At 35.8% G+C, this 20,055-nt stretch overlaps 1 protein-coding gene across 2 annotated transcripts in view; it reads right to left on the bottom strand.

The window, feature by feature from the left end:
* EPRS1 (glutamyl-prolyl-tRNA synthetase 1) overlaps positions 1-20,055 on the bottom strand; it is a 53,098-nt gene that overhangs the window by 31,211 nt on the left and 1,832 nt on the right. For both annotated transcript variants that reach the window (XM_081314062.1, XM_081314063.1), the window contains exons 2-12: positions 19,256-19,340; positions 17,497-17,596; positions 16,424-16,580; positions 15,100-15,245; positions 13,343-13,437; positions 12,092-12,218; positions 10,568-10,760; positions 9,989-10,160; positions 7,071-7,304; positions 4,480-4,564; positions 3,533-3,592 (exon numbers count right to left, since the gene is read on the bottom strand). In XM_081314062.1, coding sequence (XP_081170188.1) covers positions 3,533-3,592; positions 4,480-4,564; positions 7,071-7,304; positions 9,989-10,160; positions 10,568-10,760; positions 12,092-12,218; positions 13,343-13,437; positions 15,100-15,245; positions 16,424-16,580; positions 17,497-17,596; positions 19,256-19,340 — 1,454 coding nt within the window. The remainder of the gene's footprint in view (positions 1-3,532; positions 3,593-4,479; positions 4,565-7,070; positions 7,305-9,988; positions 10,161-10,567; positions 10,761-12,091; positions 12,219-13,342; positions 13,438-15,099; positions 15,246-16,423; positions 16,581-17,496; positions 17,597-19,255; positions 19,341-20,055) is intronic.

Below are 20,055 nucleotides of genomic sequence, written 5' to 3'. Positions count from 1 at the left end.
TTTTCTGAGTCTGAAAAATAGGCAGAATCAGAATATCTGTGGAATGCTCTTCAAACATGAAAAAAATGTATTAAAATGCCAAATGGCACTCTGCAATTTAAAATACTTTTATTTGATACTTTTTCTTTTATATACAAAATTCCACAATTTTCTCCTTACCAAATCTCTAGCTTTAAAGCCATATATTTTCTATAAATGTATTCCAAAGAGTGCATTCTAGCATGATTATTTAAATACAACAGCTTTAGAGCACTATAATAAGGCAACATTATGATAAAACCATTTTAAAATGGCCTCTATTTCTGCTTCATTGAGAAATTATTTTTCTAACTTACTCAATACTCAAGATAGCATCTTCCACCAATATTGTTTCTGTTGTTAACACACTACCAAATCATTTATTTTAAGCACTACCACCTTACTTCAATGACTTATTATTTTATAAAACTGGAGGTTTTAAGGAAGCATGAGAAACCTTTGGTCTTCCAGCAGTTCTCAGGATGTCAATTACAATCCCCAGAATTATAATAGTTTAAAGAATTGTTAAAAACTGCTACTTATAAGGATATATATTCTTTGAGGGGAAAATCCCTCCATATTTCATGCTTAAGCTTATATAAAACAAGAGCACTCATGACTAATAAAGACTATATTCTACGTTCTTGGAAATACATTCTTAGAAATGTCTATGGAGATTATCAGTCATCCAGGTCATGGTTATCTTTTTTCAAGAGGCAACTGGACTTTCTTGTTTTTCTTTAAAGATGTTTTGCTTCTCATCCAAGAAACCTCTTTGGCTCTGACTAGATGGTGGGGAATGGAAGGGTTTATATACCTTGCAGACAGCTGATCATTTGCATTCTTTTAGAGAGCCAATGAGGCCACTGTGAGGTTTATCTGTGTCCTGAGGGTCACTCCACGGATACAACACCCAGAAACATTGTATATGCAATACAGTGCAGTGAGAAATGTGCAGATTTGTACATGTGTGGAAACAAAAAATCATTTCACAAACACATTGCACAACATAAAAAAACCCCCATCAGGACAATTTTCAACAGTCCATCTGCATTTAAAAGACAAAGTCCACTCTTTTGAAGACAGCAAAGTCCACATTTTGGACAGAGACTACTGCTGGTTTGAAAGAGGGCTGAAAGAGGCCATCTATGTAAAAAAACTTAACATTAAGAAAACCAAGATCATGGCATCCGGCCCTCTCAATTCCTGGCAAATAGATGGGGAAGAAATGGAGGTAGTGATTTTATTTTCCTGGGCTCCAAGATCACAGCAGACGGGGACTGCAGCCAAGAAATTAAAAGACGCTTGCTCCTCGGGAGGAAAGCCATGGCAAATCTAGACAGCACACTAAAAAGCAGAGACATCACCCTGCCAACAAAAGTGTGTATAGTCAAGGCCACGGTTTTCCCAGTTGCAATGTATGGATGTGAAAGGTGGACCATAAGAAAGGCTGAGCGCCAAAGAATTGAAGCCTTTGAACTATGGCGCTGGAGAAGACTCCTGCAAGTCCCTTGGACTGCAAGGTGATCAAACCAGTCAGTCCTAGAGGAGATCAACCCTGACTGCTCTTTAGAAGGCTAGATCCTGAAGTTGAAACTCAAATACTTTGGCCACCTAATGAGAAGGAAGGACTCACTGGAGAAGAGCCTAATGCTGGGAAAGGTTGAAGACAAGAGAAGAAGGGGATGACAGAGAATGAGGTGGCTGGATGGAGTCACTGAAGTAGGCGTGAGCCTAAATGGACTCCAGAAGATGGTAGAGGACAGCAAGGCCTGGAGGAACGTTGTCCATGGGGTTGTGATAGGTCGGACACGACTTCGCAACAACAACGTATAAAAATTGAACAGCCCTCTCAACAGAGGGAGAGGGATACAATATTATATATTTCCTGTCTACAACACAGTCCTTTCAGCAGTTCCAAGAAGGCTGCACACCCATTTGCACTACTCATGTGACTCTGAGGACAGATAAACCTCCAACAAGTGGCCTCAACAACTCTCTAAAAGAATGCAAATGACCACTTGTCAGCAAGGAATATAAATCCTTCCATCCCCCATCATCCAATCAGAGCTGAAGAAGCTTCTTGGATGAGAAGCGAAATATCTTCAGAGAAAACCAAAAAAAGTCCAGTTACCTCTTGAAAAAAACACCTTTAGGATATTCTTAGAAATAAGAGAAGTATCACTTTTGCCTTTGCTGCCTATCATAAATACAAGCAAATAGTTAACGTAATAATCCTTACGTTACAGGTTTCAGTGTCAGTTCTCTGGTTCTGGATGAGATTTACACACTAGCAACACTTATGTGATTAAAAAGTTGGTAATGATATAAATAGTTTATTTTATCCACAATTTTTGGAAAAACTCAAAATCTTTAATTAGTCCATGTCTGACCAGCAGATGTCCACTGCATTACAAAAGAAGGATTCTGCTCTGCTCTAATCATTAAATTTTGCCAATGCTTCTACTGATGAATTTTCCTTTCTTGAGAGCCAATAGTATCTTATAGGAAATTTAATACTTCAGCTTCATTCTTGATCAATGAGACATCACTATACAGGTAAATGTACAGCTCTAACAAGTATGCAGTCCAACAGCTTCAGCTAAAAATTATGTTTTGTAAATGTATTACACAACTAATGCAGCAACAGAAAGAACCAATTGATAATCCCTCAAATAAATGAAAAGAACAAAGTAAAAGAACTATAGGACACTACAAGACACATGCCAGGCAAGCAATTACTGGAATCTGAGGAAAAAGAAAACCTATTTGAAAACAAAGATCCAGATGCAAATTAAAAAATAGAAGCAGCCATATAATTGTAGAGCAACAGTTCGCCTTATTATAGTGTCCAAGCACTTGCTGCCAAAAAGTAACTAATCATGTGAAGATGCAGTATTCCTTCTTTAATCTTTCAACTGAAGAATAATGAAAGAACTTTACTGATTATCTTACGAAGGAAATATTACAGCCTTTTGTGTACTGCAGAAAGGCAACCTGGAAAAAATTTAAACTCTCTTCTCTATTGAGAAATCATGTTTTTCTCTTTAGCATAGGAATAATGCATTTGTATGGAAATATATATAGCTCTTGTTATGTAAGCAAATGTGACTGTGTATGAGTAACTGCATGATTGCTTATGCTATGTATGCTTACTGTAAGCTATATGCTAAGGCAGAAAAAGCATTAAGTAATACCTTCTTACAGATAGCTCGCAGCTTGATGGCAGAAAAATGAAATGCAGAATTTCATATCAGATTTACAAAATTAGCAAAACACCATTACCTTCCCAAACAGTTAAAAAACAATTCAACTGATTTTGCAAAAGCAAGTAATATTAATGTAAGCCTTGTTAGCAAGAAGGACATTCCATTTTCCTGAAAAAGAGGCAGATGAAGCAACAAACTGCATTCACTAGCCTTGGAAGGGCACTCAAAGAATTCTGGATTCACTATCCACACCAGAGCAGGTTTCCCCTTGAAATGTCATCAAATTAAAATAAAGACAAATGTACCTTTCTGTTAAATGACCAAATTTTATCCCATTCCATATTTACAACTGATCTTGAAGAACCCTGTAAAATATAAAGGAAAAAATGCATTGTCTGAATAAGTAATAATTTGATACACAATTTGATACACAGTGATAAATGGTGTAAATGGTGTAAAGCCAATCCTGGCTCTATTGCTAATTGGTCAAGTATCTTGCTCTTATGTATATTTAATTATTTAAAATATTTAATTTAATTACATATATTTAATCAGTCAATTAATTTCCTGTGTTTATTTTTGTTTCTGTGTGTTTGTGTGTATAAACTATAATTTTGTAACATGATAGAAATATCTTTTTAACAGTATAGCAATATTAATTATTTTGAAAAGATAAATCAATTAGAGAAAATGTTTTCATAATTAATATTTTTCTATTGCAAAACAGCTTATTTAATAAATTGAAATAAACTTTCAATTCTTCAGAAACTATGCTAACTATACTAAAAACTAATTTTCAAACTGTGTATCACTCATATAGTACAAAAATATTTGCTTTATAAAATATTCAGTTTCAAAATTATGTTTGCCAAAATAAAGGTGGGATATAAATGAATCATAAAACAAATGAAATTATTTTTATAATTCTTAATGCTACTACAAATGTTAAGAAGCTGGGATTTTTGTCTAACTCCAGATCAACTTTTCCCATCTGTAAGCCTAGCAATGAAGGTAGCATGCTTCTCAAAAGAAATACAGAATCCTCTCTGATTTTCCCCTCTCCTTACTGCCTCACCCATTTTCCTCAAATCTTGTCCCAAGGGAAGCAGGTGATCTCTCAAAAGAAATTTGGGGAAGGTGCATAGGTTGCAGGAAATTCTGCAAGTCAAAGATAAGCAATGGATTCCACCATAATTTTACAAAGGCACTGTAGCAATCTCTTTCTACCTAATTTGAAAATAAAGACACTTACCTGTGCAGCTATAAACTGTTTCAATCCTTCTACTGTCATACCTCTTCTAAGGACACCACGCACAGTTGGAAATCTTGGGTCATCCCTTGAAGAAAGGGATCAATATTCAGTTTAATACTAAAGAAATGGGATGGCTAAAAAAATATGTTTATGAATTCAAAACACCAGCTTGTTCTCTAATCCACAACCTTATCTTAGACTGGATCAGTTCCAATTTTTAGTATTGGCTAATTCTTAGTATCTGTTTAATTCATGGCCTTTTCCCTAGAAATAACAAAAATATCAAATAAACATAGAAAACTGATGGCAGAAAAAGACCTAGTGTGGTCCATCAAGTCTGCCCTTTGAGTTTATTTTTAATCATTTTTATTTTTAAATTTTTGTTGGATGATGGACATGTGTTTATCCCAAGCATGTTTAAACTCAGTTACTAATGACTAACCCACTATCTCCTCTGGAAATTGGTTCCAAGCTTCCGCTACTCTTTTTAGTGAAGTGATAGTGATAATTTATAACATTATGTTTGAACTTTCCTCCTGTCAGTTTGAGGTTATGCCCCCATGTTCTTGATTTTTGCTTAATACTGAAAATGGAATGGAATGGAATGGAATGGAATGGAATGGAATGGAATGGAATGGAATGGAATAGAATAGAATAGAATAGAATAGAATAGAATAGAATAGAATAGAATAGAATAGAATAGAATAGAATAGAATAGAATAGAATAGAATAGAATAGAATAGAATAGTTGGAAGGGTTGTCCAATTTCTTCTTAAAAGCTTCAGTGTTGAAGCATTCACAACTTCTGGAGGCAAATTGTTCCACTGATTAATGTTCTGTCAGGAAATTTCTTCTTTGTTCTAGGTTACTTCTCTCCTTGATTATTTTCTATCCATTGCTTCTTGTTCTGCCCTCAGGTGCTTTGGAGAATAGCTTGACTCCCTCTTCTTTATTTAATTTGGAACAGCTTATATTTGTCAGATACAAGTTGTCAGATCTGACCTAATTAGTGCTTGCCTTACAATAGTCAAAACATCTTTAAGCAAATAAATCAATTATATTCTATTAGCCTTGAAGGGTGTCAGACTGCCCCTTACTGCCAGTTTTTAGAAGACACTTTCTCAAGCAGTAGTACAGGAAAAAATCTGCATCTTTCCAGACCAGGATTTTTATGCAGGACAATGTTCTATCGCATGCATCAAAGTACTACACTGTGTGGCTAGCCAGTAAAGGCCTTAAAGATGAAAGAATAATGCCATGGCCCCCTTCCTCACCTGACCCAAACCCTATTGAGAAATGGGCCCTTCTTAAACAGGAGGACAACAGTACACCTCTGAACAGCCTCTGGGAGGCTGTGGTTGCTGCCACACAAAACGCTGGCTGTCTACAGATCAAACAACTGACAGACTCCATGAATAGAAGGCTTATGACTGTTATTGAAAAGAAGGGTGGCTATATTGGTCACTGATTTTTTTCCCCTGAAATATTAGAAATATTTGTATATTTTGAATTGTTTCTTTATTATGCTCACTTTAACAGATGCAAATAAACAAATGTGGGCAAATTTTTGTTTTTCATTTAGTTGCATGATAATTCTGTACACTAATAGTTGCCCAATAATTGTACACACATATTCTCCTAAGAAAGCCAAAACCTCACTTTTACTTTCTTAAATATTCAGGTTTGAGGTTTACTAGCATTTTGGATTGACCGAGAGCACTGTAGTTGTTCAATAAGAAAATTAATCCTCCAAAATACAACTTGCCTAATAACTGCCCACAGCGTAGTGATGCATCTTAGAATTTTGTTTGACTCCACAGCTGCCTGGGCACACTGCTTGCTCCTTTTGCAGTTATCTATGAGAAACCTAAATCTTTTTCTTCTGTTCTGTCTAACACTGTATTCCCAATACTAAACCCCCAATACTGTACCCTGCCAGATGCATTTTATTGGGCAACTTACTACACGTTATCACAAGAGCATTAGGGAAGAAACAGAGCCACATTAGTGGCTGTAGAATTTTTATGGACTTTATATACACTCACACACTACTCCCAGACACTGAAAATCATCCTTTCCCCTCAAACAAATTCTTTTACATCCTTTCATATTGACCAAATTAATATCGTACAATATTTTTGAGTGCTTAAGGAACCACAAAGGAAACAGGAGGAACAGAAGCAGAGAGGCACCTGAAGGCCTCATGTTTATTTTTAATTTTTGTATGTTGTATTTTATCGCCCTGTACACCGCCCTGAGTCCTTTGGGAGAAGGGCGGTATAGAAATTCAATAAATAAATAAATAAATAAAGTCCATGAATTAGTAATAACATTAAAAAACATGAAAGCCAATATTTTTGAATACTTATAAAAGCACAAAGTCTAAAAGTAATTTATTTCTTCTGTTAACAGTAAACACATAAATGTGATAAAAGCATAAGGATCATATTTAATTTAAAAAAATTATATAATTGGAGGTTTTATTTATTAATAACATGTAAAGTTACAGTACGAAGGAAAGAGTGAAATAATCTGGTACACATTTTAGAAGCATCCATACAGACACCACCAAGCTAAACAACTTTACTTACCAGCCATCTACCAGCCCTTCATTGACAAACCAAGTGAGTTTTCTTTTAGAAAGCAAAGTATTGTTGAGGTTTAAACGGCTGTACTCCCAGATGTAAGGCTTCCTTATTCCCAAGGCTTCAATGATCCAATAGAATTGCTCATCTCTATCATGGTATTCTGTTGTTCTTAATGCATGAGTAACACCTTCTACACTGTCCACTATGGGGCAGGCAAAGTCGTATGTGGGGTAAATACTGAAAGTTAAGTAGAGGACAGATTTAACCTCACATCTTACCATTAATAAATATCAAAAGCAATCACTGAAGCAACAGTATTTATCAGTCTGTTGATGCACGTTAAAAACAAGAAAAAGAAGAATGTTTAAAGCAATTGAAAACTTTTTACTGTACCATATTTTCCGGCGTATAAGACGACTGGGCGTATAAGACGACCCCCGACTTTTGAGAAGATTTTCAAGATTTTTCGTCTTATACGCCGGAAAATACTTACATGCCAGTTGCCAAGTGTCCGACACAAGCCCGATTCAGCCCCGTCTGATGCAGATGGTGCAAAGCCTCCCTTTTGAAGCCCAAAGGGGCTTTTCCTTCCACCCACCCTTTGGAATAAACGCAAGAGCTGCGTTCACACGACGCGCTCTTCCAGGCCAGACTCTGCAAACGGCACACCAGAAGCCGCAACCACCGCGGGAACTCCGAGTACCCGCCTTTCGGCAGCCTGCACAGCCAAGCGCAATCCGGCTTTGAGAGTACATTTGCAGATGGAGCAGCCGCCGCGTCTGGAGCCAAGCCCCGCCCAGGAGGCGGTCGGCCAGGCGGGCCCGGAAGACGTGCTGGAGAGCCGGGCTTGGGGCGGCCATGCTGAGGCCGGCTGGCGAGGGCCACTGCTTGGTCTGCAGGCGAGAGGGGCGCCAGGCCAAGTACCGCTGTCCAGACTGCCGGGAGAGATAGCGGGTAGCAGGGCGCGCTCTGCTTATGCTCAGATGCCACTTGGGCGAGGGGGAAGGGCTTCTTGCCGTTCCCGGGGTCTGGCGTTTGCAAGGGGGAGGGGAAGGGGCTTAGAGGCTCTTGGGGGTGGGAAGGGAGAGTCACTTTGGAGGGGGGACTGGACTAAGGAGGCTTGAAGTTGCTTTGCAAGAACAGGGGCGCTCGATTGATTTATGTACTATTTTCCGGCGTATAAGACAACTGGGCGTATAAGACGACCCCCCAACTTTTGAGAAGATTTTCATGGGTTAAAAAGTCATCTTATACGCCGGGAAATACGGTATTTGAATAGACTGATAGTAAAAATCAGTTATTCCTAAAATGTTAAGGAGTTTTTGGAGAATCTATTATGAAATCTGGGTAATATGTTATTTCTCATAATAACATATATTCCAGAAATGAAGGACATAGATACGTTTTTGATTCATATAAGTACAGGAACTCATACTTAAATATTAGTTAATATAGCAAAAATTGGTTTGACAGAATATTCCAGAAAATAAATAAATATCAGCAAATAACATTTCTCCAATTAACAAGAGTATGTAGAAGCAAGAGAGCAATTTTAGTGAAGAATCAATATGGAAGAGAAACATTCTTACTCTTTCTCAGGATCACTACAAAAGTTACCAAATCAAAATTTATCTTCCTGAATTTAAAATGTTCATGAGGAAAAAGGCTTTATAATATTAGTTCTTGCTTTTTTAGTTCAGGGTTTTTTCCTCTCTTTTTTTAAGAGAGATAATTCACCCTAATAGACTCCTAAATTTCTCAAATAAGACTGAAAAACTATTTTTCTTACATTGCTCAACTGCGTACTTATGAAAAGTGCAAAGAAGAACAACTAAGATGATTAAGGGCCTGGAGACAAAAACACATATAGAATGGTTGCAGGAACTGGGTATGGCCAGGCTAGAGGAAAGAAGGACTAGGGGTGACATGATAGCAGTATTCCAGTATTTACCACAAAGAAGAGGGGGTCAACTTATTTTCCAAAGCACCAGAAGGTAAGACAAGAAACAATAAATACAAACTAATTAAGGACAGAAGCAACCCAGACTAAAGGAGAAACTTCTTAATAGTGAAGACAATTAAACAGTGGGACAGCTTGCCTTCAGAAGTTGTGGGTGTTTCCACCACTTTAGGTTTTTAAGAAAAGACTGGACAGCCAACTATCTGAAATGGTATAGGGTCACCTGCTTAAGCAGGTGGTTGGACTAGAAGTCCTCCAAGGTCCCTTTCAGCTCTATTCAGATTGAATATCTGAATAAAAGATGATCTAAAACAGACATGTCAAACTCACAATGTCACATGACATCACGAAACGTATCAGGACAGTTTTGTCATTGCCGGCAATGGGGTGGGTGGGGCTTCTGCGTGACGCATCCGGCCCAAGGGCCGGCAGTTTGACACCCCTGATCTAAAAGAAGTACTTATAGAATTTCTTTGTTCCATTCTGCTCATCTTCAGGCTCAGTAGATGAAGAGATTCGTCCTGTCACTAACCTCTTTCTCATGGGAATAAATGATTTAGTCCTAGAGTTTAAGAACTTAAAATTGCTACTTGTCTTAAGAATAGATGTTCTTCAATATATATTATAGAATATAGAATAGAAATAGAATACAACTTGGTTTCTGGTTTCTTGGAAACAAATTTAACATTTCAGGCCTTCTTTATTTTTGTAGAGTTTTATAACCTGGTAGAATCTGATACTATCTATCTATCTATCTATCTATCTATCTATCTATCTATCTATCTATCTATCTATGTCTATTCAGTATCAGATTCTACCAGGCTATAAAACTCTCTACAAAAATAAAGAAGGCCTGAAATGTTAAAATTGTTTCCAAGAAACCAGAAACCAGGTTGTATTAATTTAAAAAAAAATAGAGTAGAAAGTCTAAGAAAATAAAAGGAAGTTCTTCAATACATACTTGTACTTATTTCCAGTACGTGGGTGTGGCTGATTTTTACAGCGATAAAGAGTTGGGTCCCTCATGCATCCATTATTACTATTCATATCAATTTTTGCTCGTAGACAGCAGGTCTGCCCATATTCTGTTCCTTTTTTCATTTCCTCCCACATCTGAAAATTCTTCTCAACCGCTATCAGATTACAAATATTTAATTAGGATTACATTTGTTCTAATATTATGATACAATATTTACAAATGAAAAATAATTTATATTTATCTATAAAGTAATTTGCATTTACCTACAAAACATATGTCTTTGAATCTTATCTCAACATTATTTCCAGTTGGTTGCACATTATCCAATCATAAATTAAACCATAAACCATTATTCATATATCCCAGTGGCTTGATTCATGCATCACAGTCAGCCAAACTCAAATAGTATGTTGGCTTATATGATACGTAAGTGCAGCCAACATCTCATTATCTCAAACACAGAAGGTTATGTAACTTATGCTACTGACATAATTACCAAATATTAGATATGTTTCATTAACTCAATTAAAAAAGGATAAAACTTTGATAAAAACTTCTTACAATTATTCCTGTGTTTAGATTCTATTCTCTGTTCTCTCTCCATTTTCATCTGTTCTGCTGGTGTATCATCTACATAAGCCTTTCCTTCATGAATGAGTTTCTCAGCATATTTCATTATTTTTTCAAAATGATCAGAGGTGTATGTAAATTGGTTGGGCTTAATTTGAAGCATTGCAACATCTTCCAAAATCACCTGCATATATGATTTTTAAAACATTAGATTGGTATTTAAAATTGTTTACAATTATTATTGTATTAGAGATGGCAACCTCTACTAAGTTGCTACATTTTATCATTTCAAAGAGCTGTAAATGTGTAATTAAAGAAATAGAATTTTAGAAAAGCCAACGCTGCCTACTTAAAAGACTATCAGAAGTTTCACAAGTTCCCTGTCAACATTTTAGTAAATTCACCTAAACTGTTTATGGGTTGGATTCTTTGTCCTTAGAACTTCAGCATCACCCAAAACTGTTGTAAAGCATTTGGGAAATCACTGCTGCAAAACCTGAGAATAAGCAATGAACTATATACAAGCAGAACACTGCACAATACTGCATATGTGTACTATTTGGGCTAGAGAATCAGGAAGCAGTAAGAAATAAGGCACTCTGCATAATACATAGTAGATATTGTTAACATAACCAGGCACTGTTAACACACAAACAATGCAAGCCTAGACTGCTATTAATGAGAGCATTTCAATATTTTTTAAAAATTGGATTCACTTAAAATTAGACTTGTAGTGATGTTATTTCATAGTAATTTATATGTTCTATAACATACTCTTCCATAGACCTCATTATTTGTTATTCTAACGACATAAGCAATTTGCAGTTAATTCTGTGTCATCACAAGGGCATCAGATTGGCTAGAAATGAAATCCTTATTCAATTTTCTAGCCCACATTAAAGCAATATAAAATATAATAGTAAACTGTTTTGAAAGGTAGTAAATTTTAACTCAATTCACATGGACCTGTTATAAGCTACATAATTCTGCAATCTTCTCAAAACGAAACCTAATCAAGATTCCATGCACATCAACTACTTAAAAATATCTCAAGAAATACAGTGTGATATTTCCTCACTTTATACCTCTACAGCCCTGAAAAATATCATCCAGAATTTGTTCATTTAATTAGGTTCTAATAACGTTTCAAATATTACCATAGAAGCATGGGAACATGCCATGGAAAGATATTCCTTAGTCCAACAGTAATGAATTGGAAGGCAAATGTTATATAATTTCAAAATAGTAAAAACAATGACATATTATTTTTTTAAAAAAAACAAGCTGAAAATTCATCGGGGAAAAAATTCATTACATTAAAATAGATTAGAAATCAACACTGCCCACATTTATTTTAATAACTGTACTGTCATTTACTTTTAAAAATGATTTTTTTCAGCAATCCTATAAAGGAACTGCATTTAAAGTGATTTATACCCTTTGAATATACCCAAGATCTGACTTATCTTCCTAATTTCAGTTCTAAAATAAACCATCCGTGAATGTCTGAAATACCTTTTCAAAGTCTTCTTTTTCTTTCTCTGGATTTGTATCATCAAATCTCATGATCAATTTACCCTTGAAGGTGACCTGGTAGTGCTGATTCAGCAGAGCAGCTTTTGCATGACCAATATGCAAGTAACTAGAAACAAAATCAGAAAAGAAAACAACATAATTTAATAGTTTCAATATGAACGGAAAAAGTAAATATAAAAAATATAAAACAGAAAAGAAATGAAGAAACATATAAAGTCCTACTACAACAGACTCCATACAGTTAATATATATTTTGTTTAGAATAAAAAACTTGTCAAATGTTTAAATTTCAGCCACAATTTCATAGCTTCATGAGTCAATAGCCAATGGCTTTCTTACATTAATTACCCTATCCCTTACTATCTGTCAACCTTCACAGTACATGATGGGTGAAATCTTCTTGAACAAGTTTGAGTTCATGCAGGATAGGACTAAGGACATATAAAGGAGCTCTGAAGTTACTAATAAAATAAGAATTTCCAAACGGAGTATTAATCAGTTATGAGTATCACAGACACAAATTATTTCTTGTAATGCATAATATTGATGCGTCTACATGAAACTGCAAAAGAATGCTACTTTAAAAACTAATGAAAAATAATTTTCAAACGTCATTTTGCCCATATGAACAAAGCAGTACAATATTACCTATTAGAATTAAGGTTAATATTTCCAAGCTCAAGAAGAGGTGATCTTTACTGAAGCTTTGAGCTGGGAGGGACTAAGGCAGAGTGGCTTCAATTGGGATATGTCCTCACCTAACGACCAATGGATTTGCTTAACCATAGCAACGGGGAGTACAAAGATTGCCATCACTAACTAATGCTGTCATGTGATGTCATGATTTAGGAATGCATTGCTTAGCAATGGACGTTCCAGTCCCAATTACTGTCATAATTCAAGGGCTACCTGTATGCCTCTGTTACTTTAAATAAATATTGTGTGAGCTCCTCCTTTACTATCTCCTCCAAACCCCAAACTATGAGTATAATACAGAATGGAATGCTGAATCTAGCATGCAAACTACTTAGCATATTCTAATTTACATATTGCTTGTCATGTACATTAGACATTTTAAAAAGCAGTTTTATAGAGAACATTTTCATTGCACAGTAATGATTTATCTTATTTTATTTTTTGTAATAGAAATGGAAAGCAAATTTAATTGCATGTTCTTCCATTTTGTCAAAGGCACGTAAAATTGAGTTGTTATAGAACAATTCATCTTACCCACTTGCTTCAGGAGGAAATCTAACAATGACTTTTCCCATCTCTGCACCTGGGAGATCAACAAATTTTCCAAGATCTTGTTTCTTTTCTGTTGTCTTAAAATTAAAATACAAAGGAAATTATTCAATTGCAAATTTTAAAGCCAGGAATTATTGAAAATAAATAACAGGTCTACTATTAAATAATTATATTTAATTTTAATTTAATTTATTATCATTTCTATACCGCCCTTCTCCCGAAGGACTCAGGGCGGTGTACAGGGCAAGAATAAAACACAGAAATTTACAAAAATTAAAAGATAATTAAATGCATGCCCGATTAAAATACAATTGATACATAGTAAAAACCCCAATAAAAATGATAAAAAACCCCACCAATCCCCCCTCAGGCCAGGCCGGCTTGCTCGAACAAGTATGTTTTCAGATCGCGGCGAAAGGAGCGCAGATCGGGCGCCGTCCGGAGCTCAACCGGTAACTGGTTCCATAGCTCCGGGGCACCCACAGAGAAGGATCTCCCCCTGGGGGCCACCAGACGGCATTCTCTGACCGGTGGCACCCTGAGGAGGCCCTCTCTGTGGGAACGCACAGGGCGCAGGGAGCTTGATGCCGGCAGCAGATGTTCCCTGAGGTACTCCGGCCCCATGCCATGGAGGGCTTTGAACACCATTACTAGCACCTTGAATCTCACCTGGAAGACAACTGGCAACCAATGCAGCTCACGGAGCAGAGGTGTCACGTGGGAGTATCAGGAGACTCCCAACACAACTCTCGCGGCTGCATTCTGTACCAGTTGGAGCCTCCGGGTGGTCCTCAAGGGAAGCCCCATGTAGAGAGCGTTGCAGTAGTCTAGACGAGAGGTCACGAGCGCGTGAGTGACCGTGCATAAATCATCCCGGCTTAGATAGGGCCGCACCAGGCGAACCTGGGCGAAAGCCCCCCTAGTCACGGCCACCATGTGATCTTCCAAGGTAAGCCGCGAATCTAGGAGGACTCCCAAGTTGCGAGCCCTATCTACGGGGGGTAATAATTCACCCCCCATAGAAAGAGATGGAATATACGAATAGACCCGGGATGAAGGTATGCAAAGCCACTCGGTCTTGTCGGGGTTGAGTTGAAGTCTGTTCCTCCCCATCCAGACCCGAACCGCCTCCAGGCAACGGGACATCACGTTGAGGGCATCACTGGGGTGGTTTGGGGTAGAAAGAAAAAGCTGGGTATCATCAGCGTACTGATGATACCCAACTCCAAAGCCACGAATGATCTCACCCAGCGGTTTCATATAGATGTTGAACAGGAGAGGCGAGAGGACCGACCCCTGAGGAACTCCACAAATATGAAAGCACTACGGCATATTCTGATCAAAGATATCTTATATTAAGGTATCATATACTGTATAACAATATTCTGTTTCTGCACCAGGCAGATCTACACTTTAAAATGGAACACGTATTTGGAACACCAAGCAATGATCATTTTATTAATACAGGCCTGTAATTCAATTTCTTAATTCAAACCAGATATGTGTATGTCCTTCAGTTTAATATTTAGTGATTCAAAAGTGCATTAGTTTTAATTCAACATAAAAGGTTTTAAAAAGCTTTATTTTCATTCTGAATAAGCATGTTTATGGTGTGTACAAATATGTATTTGCCTGCATGCCTCTATATGCATATATTTGTTTCATTATGATATATGTACTAAAATGGCTAATTCAGGTATTATCTATCTATATTTTGATACAGATTGCTGAACACTTACCATTTTTATTTTTCGAACAGAGTCTCCCACAGTCCATTTGGAATCTACAGATTGAAAACTATTTTGTGCTTCAAGAAACTTGTACCAGCGTTTTACATGAACAGGACCATTATTTTGAGGTAACTGCTCCTGCCATATATTGTTGCCTATTGGAAAAGAGACAGATTTATTGCAAACTAGGAAATATCATGTGGCAAGATAATATAACTAACCAACTTATACCAAAGATGACATAATTAATAACTGCAACTTAATTATAAATAATAATTGGGCAAATAGCTATTGCAAAGAGAGCATTTTAATATCTTATTTTACTCTGTGGAGGAGGTAAAGAGAGTCACTCAGGCCTAAATTCTCCAAGATATTTAACTACATTTTGAGGGGGGGGGGGGAAACAGTCAGTACACTTGTTGATGGAATCATGAAAAACAATGGTCAAAGAAAATGTATTTAAACTGTAAGTTCAATGGGTTGTATCAAGCCTTTTTCCTCTGTGAATACAAAGGGGTTGCATTTACAAAATGTGAGCTGAATTTGTGGAAGAGATAATTCTATATAATGAATGGGAGCATCTTCCAGCTTTTATGAAAATATTATCATGCTACTGTATTAACAGCAGCAAGGATGCTTTATGCTTTTATGTGCAAAAGTGGAAAGATACTTCAATTCCTACAATGGTTAAATGGTTGAGGAAACTGAGGGAACTAGTGGAGATGGTTAAATTAAATTAATCAAAGAAAAAAACCGCATCCAACTTTGTTTCTGCTTGCAAACCCCTTCTGGATATTGTTCTTGAAATAAAAAAAAATGAAACTTTACTGCTACATTTTTTGTTACAGAAATGGTTGGTACATATTAAGTATATAAAAGTAAAAAGTTGAGATTGTAATATTACTATCTTATTCTACTGTGCTAAAAAGGGTCAGGAGTCACTGCTTTGCTTTTCTTCTTTGTTTTGCCATTTACCTCTTTCTCTTCCCTTTTCCCTCCCCTTTTTTCCTACTATTTTCATTTTATTTTGTATTTTATATCTTGATAAGCTTAATTAATCTTAATAAGCATTTTAATTAATTTATATTTAGAATCTTAATTTATTTTTAATTCTTTAATTTTAATTTATTGCACAGATGATTTCAATTTTATTTTTATCTTGATATCTGTACTTATTATATGTTTTGTTGTTAGCCACCCTGAGTCCTTCGGGAGATAGGGCGGGATATAAATCCCATAAATAAATAAATAAATAAATAAATAAATAAATAAATAATCATTTTAATTTAAAAAAAGATATGACCAAGCTACTGTGTTTACTACGTCCCCTTACCTTTTAATGCTGCCCAAACACTGAAATCTGCAAGGCTCAAACAGTTGCCTACTAAATAGGTTCTCAGAGAAAGGGAGTTATTGAGCTCTTGGATGGCTAAAGCAAACTCGGTGGAAGTGGACAGTTTTGTGGTGCTGAATTCGATCCAATGGTCAATCTTTGAAAAAGAAGAAAAAATACACTTGATAAATTACATAAAAGATTGAATTATAGCAAATAAAACCTATACATTTAATTAGGAAAAATCAGTAGTAGAAATAACTAAAGAGAGTTATTCAGATAATGCAATTCTAGAATTTAAAGAGTTATCAGCTAGCACTGATAAAGGTACATAGCTTGAGTGATGAAACCTCTGCAAGAAAACAACGAAGCTCAGAGAGCATCATACACTCAAGTGCTGCTGCTTTGGAGCTATCATTTCATTACAGGAGCCCCTCTGAGCAGTTTAGAAGGAAATAAAAGATGAGTTGCAAACAACAGATGGGAACTAAAAGGGAAATAGAAGCTCCATGAATGTAGTGCAAGGTAGTACATTTCCACAGGGAAGGGGGAGAACCCTGATTGCAAATGTGCTGATACCATAAGCATCTGTAAATTCTAGCAATTTCATCACATAAACAAAAGCAGTATTGCACAGTTGTGATACAAGCTCCAACTGTTTGTACATGTATGCAACATCACTACCTATACCCAAAAGGGGTGGAGCTTGTATCACATCAGTGCAATGCTGCTTCTCCTCAATTACCCTTCTTGTCTTCTACTCCTCCACCTCTTTGGATATGTTTTTTTTTCTGACATACAGATTTCAAACAGTAAGGAAATGCTGAAATTGAGCACAGACACCAAGGAAACCTTTAAATGGAAAATGGTTTACCTTTAAATAAAAATTGCATTGCTTAATGGTTCATTCTGCTCTAGGAAAAGGCCCATAAAGGGACGAAAGTATACAGTATTAGATTTCAAAAAATAAGGCTTCTATAACATGAGAACTGCTAATTCCTGGGGCATACTGCTAGAAGATTTTTTTAAAAGCCCATCCTGTATCTCCAAGAAATTAAAAGATCATTTTTTACCTCAGTGTGCTCCAGCAAATTAGATCCATATAATCCAGCAGATGTGGCAATTCTAGCCAGATAACGAGCTATAGAATTCACATCAGTGAATGTAATTTGGCTGTTTAAAAAATTGAACATATATGTTTATCCACGTTTGAAGAAAGATTTATTGGAATTCATTATAATATGCAACCCAGCATGATGTTTCCAGATTAATTCATAGCCATTCTACCCCATAAATTAAATACAGAAATCACAGTATAAGCTAATTAAAATTTAACTTTTTAAACATTTGATAAAATAAAAAAGCTATTTTAAAAGGCTACTGAAAATTGAAGAAACCTTCACTTTATTTTCCATGCATAAATGCAACCTTTCATAATTAACGAATTCTCATCATCAGGAACGTATAAACAACGGTTGATTGAACATAAATGGGTCATGGGGTTGGTCCTTCATTGAAATGCAGCACTGTCCATTTTTTAATTTCCTGACAATAATAGATTGTGAAATGCTGCTTTTCTGTATTTTATTTAAAATTGTGTGGTGCATTTAAAAACCATTTTTATGTGACTGAAATGGTCAAAGGAGAATAAAATAACTAATTATATTTTCCTTGAAGGGACAGGGAATACATCACAAAATGTAGGAATGATTTATATCACTAAAATTCTGTGCATATTAAGTGACTGGATTTTACATAGTACTTCTCTCTACTTCTCTTCCTGGGATGATAAGGAATTTTAAAGGTTTTATCTTGGACTACAAGACTAAGTGAACATCACAAAAGTCTCCCACAGAAAACTTTTTCTGCAAACCTAAAGGAGATCTCAGAGCCATAAAATTTCTATTTTTAACATTTTAATTTTAGCAAGTTCATGCTATTAATTTTATTTTATTCCTAAAACATTTTAAATTTTCAATGCTTCATTACCTACAAATCAGTTTCCCATGACTCTGTAATTTCTTTTATAAAAATCTATTCCATTATTTCACAGTGGAAAAGATGGAAAGGATGACAGTCTCAATGCAGCATAATCTATACCTTTGCAGCTACTAAGAAAAGCTGAGTTAGGTAGCAGAATTAACTATTCTCTTGGAAAGCTAAGCAGGTTCTGACTTAGCAATTAGATGAGAGATCACTCACCTAGACTAAAATCAGTAGTTGAAATAAGGCATAATGCAAAAGCAGTTAAGCTCATCTCAAATGACTTCTTCCTTTACAGCAGAAGATGACCAGTTTTTGGAAACACACAATAATGAGATCTCATCTCCCTCCCAAAATGGGAAGGTGAGACAGAAAAGTAATGGCATTCTAGATGTACAATCCAAGATATTACTACCTATATCAGTCATATAATCAGTTTTATAATTTTATTTTCTCTGTTCCTTAAAATCCAACTCAGGCTACCAGATCTCATAGCAACTATTATACCACTGGTCAATGAAAGGGAAAATTTACAAAAGCATTGTTTGAGTCTAATGTCAGTTCCATAATAAGGCTCCAATAAAAGAAATAAAAGTTAACACATATATCTGAACAAAATTTATTTCAGGGTTTTTTGGAGAGAAAACAAACCAAAAGAAAAACATATATATGTATGTATATAAAAGTCATTTTTCAATGCAGAAATGATTAGTAAGTACTAAGAAGTGTAATAATTACATTTCATCCTTCAGGGTAATGCACAATGAGCCTTTCTTCATTTTCTTAACAGCATCAATATTATAGTAACTAAAATTTAAAAGCAATAACAGCAAAGACACAAAAACTTACTCAGATATCCGTAGACTGGTTTCTTTGCCTTCTTCAACTGAAATTTTAACATGATCCTTTACATGTTCTACAGTCAGCAATGCTCCTAAAATAGTAACAAGGCTTATTTCACAGATATATTTTTTTTAAAAAAATTCTCATAGCATTTCCTCTTTTACCTGAAGTTTAGCGGTCAGGAAAACATTAGTATTGTATCAATTCTCAACAATCTTTTCGGTATCAAAGAAAATGTATAGCAAGAGAAGCTCCCCCTGCTCCAAAAGCTGCCAGAGCAGTGCACCATCACTTCCATGCCCTCCACATAGTCAGCCAACTTGACTGATAGGATCCAGTATTCCTGAGGTTATGTTGAGTATGTTTTTGTTTTAATTACTGAAATAATCATTTGCCAGTTTGTTCACGTACATTGTTCAGAGTCAATGAGAATGGACTGGTTTATAAGTAATGTCAAATGAGTATATAAATTAAACTTCATGGGCCTATGGAGTAAGTCCCATTAACTTGAATAATTACACTCTACATGTAGAGAGCTGACAGCTATGAAAACCTGGGAATGGGAGAAATAATGCAGGGTAATTTAAGTCTCCTCCTTTTAGAAAAAGCAGAGTAATTTCCAGTGGATTTATGGGAAGAAGAGAATACCAAAATGAGGATTACTGAGCAGCCGTGATGGCTGGAACTTGAAGCTGAAGCCTAGAAATACCAAGTTCTCAAAAGCCAATTGAAGCTTCCAAGTACTGAAAAATTATTGGAGTTCTTGGAATACAATAAGAAACTACCTACTGTAATGTAGTATCATG

The sequence above is a fragment of the Vipera berus genome (assembly GCF_964194415.1).
Source record: "Vipera berus genome assembly, chromosome: 1".
Taxonomy (NCBI): domain Eukaryota; kingdom Metazoa; phylum Chordata; class Lepidosauria; order Squamata; family Viperidae; genus Vipera; species Vipera berus.
Note: the sequence above shows the minus strand (reverse complement) of the source record. Positions and strands in the feature narration are given on the sequence as shown.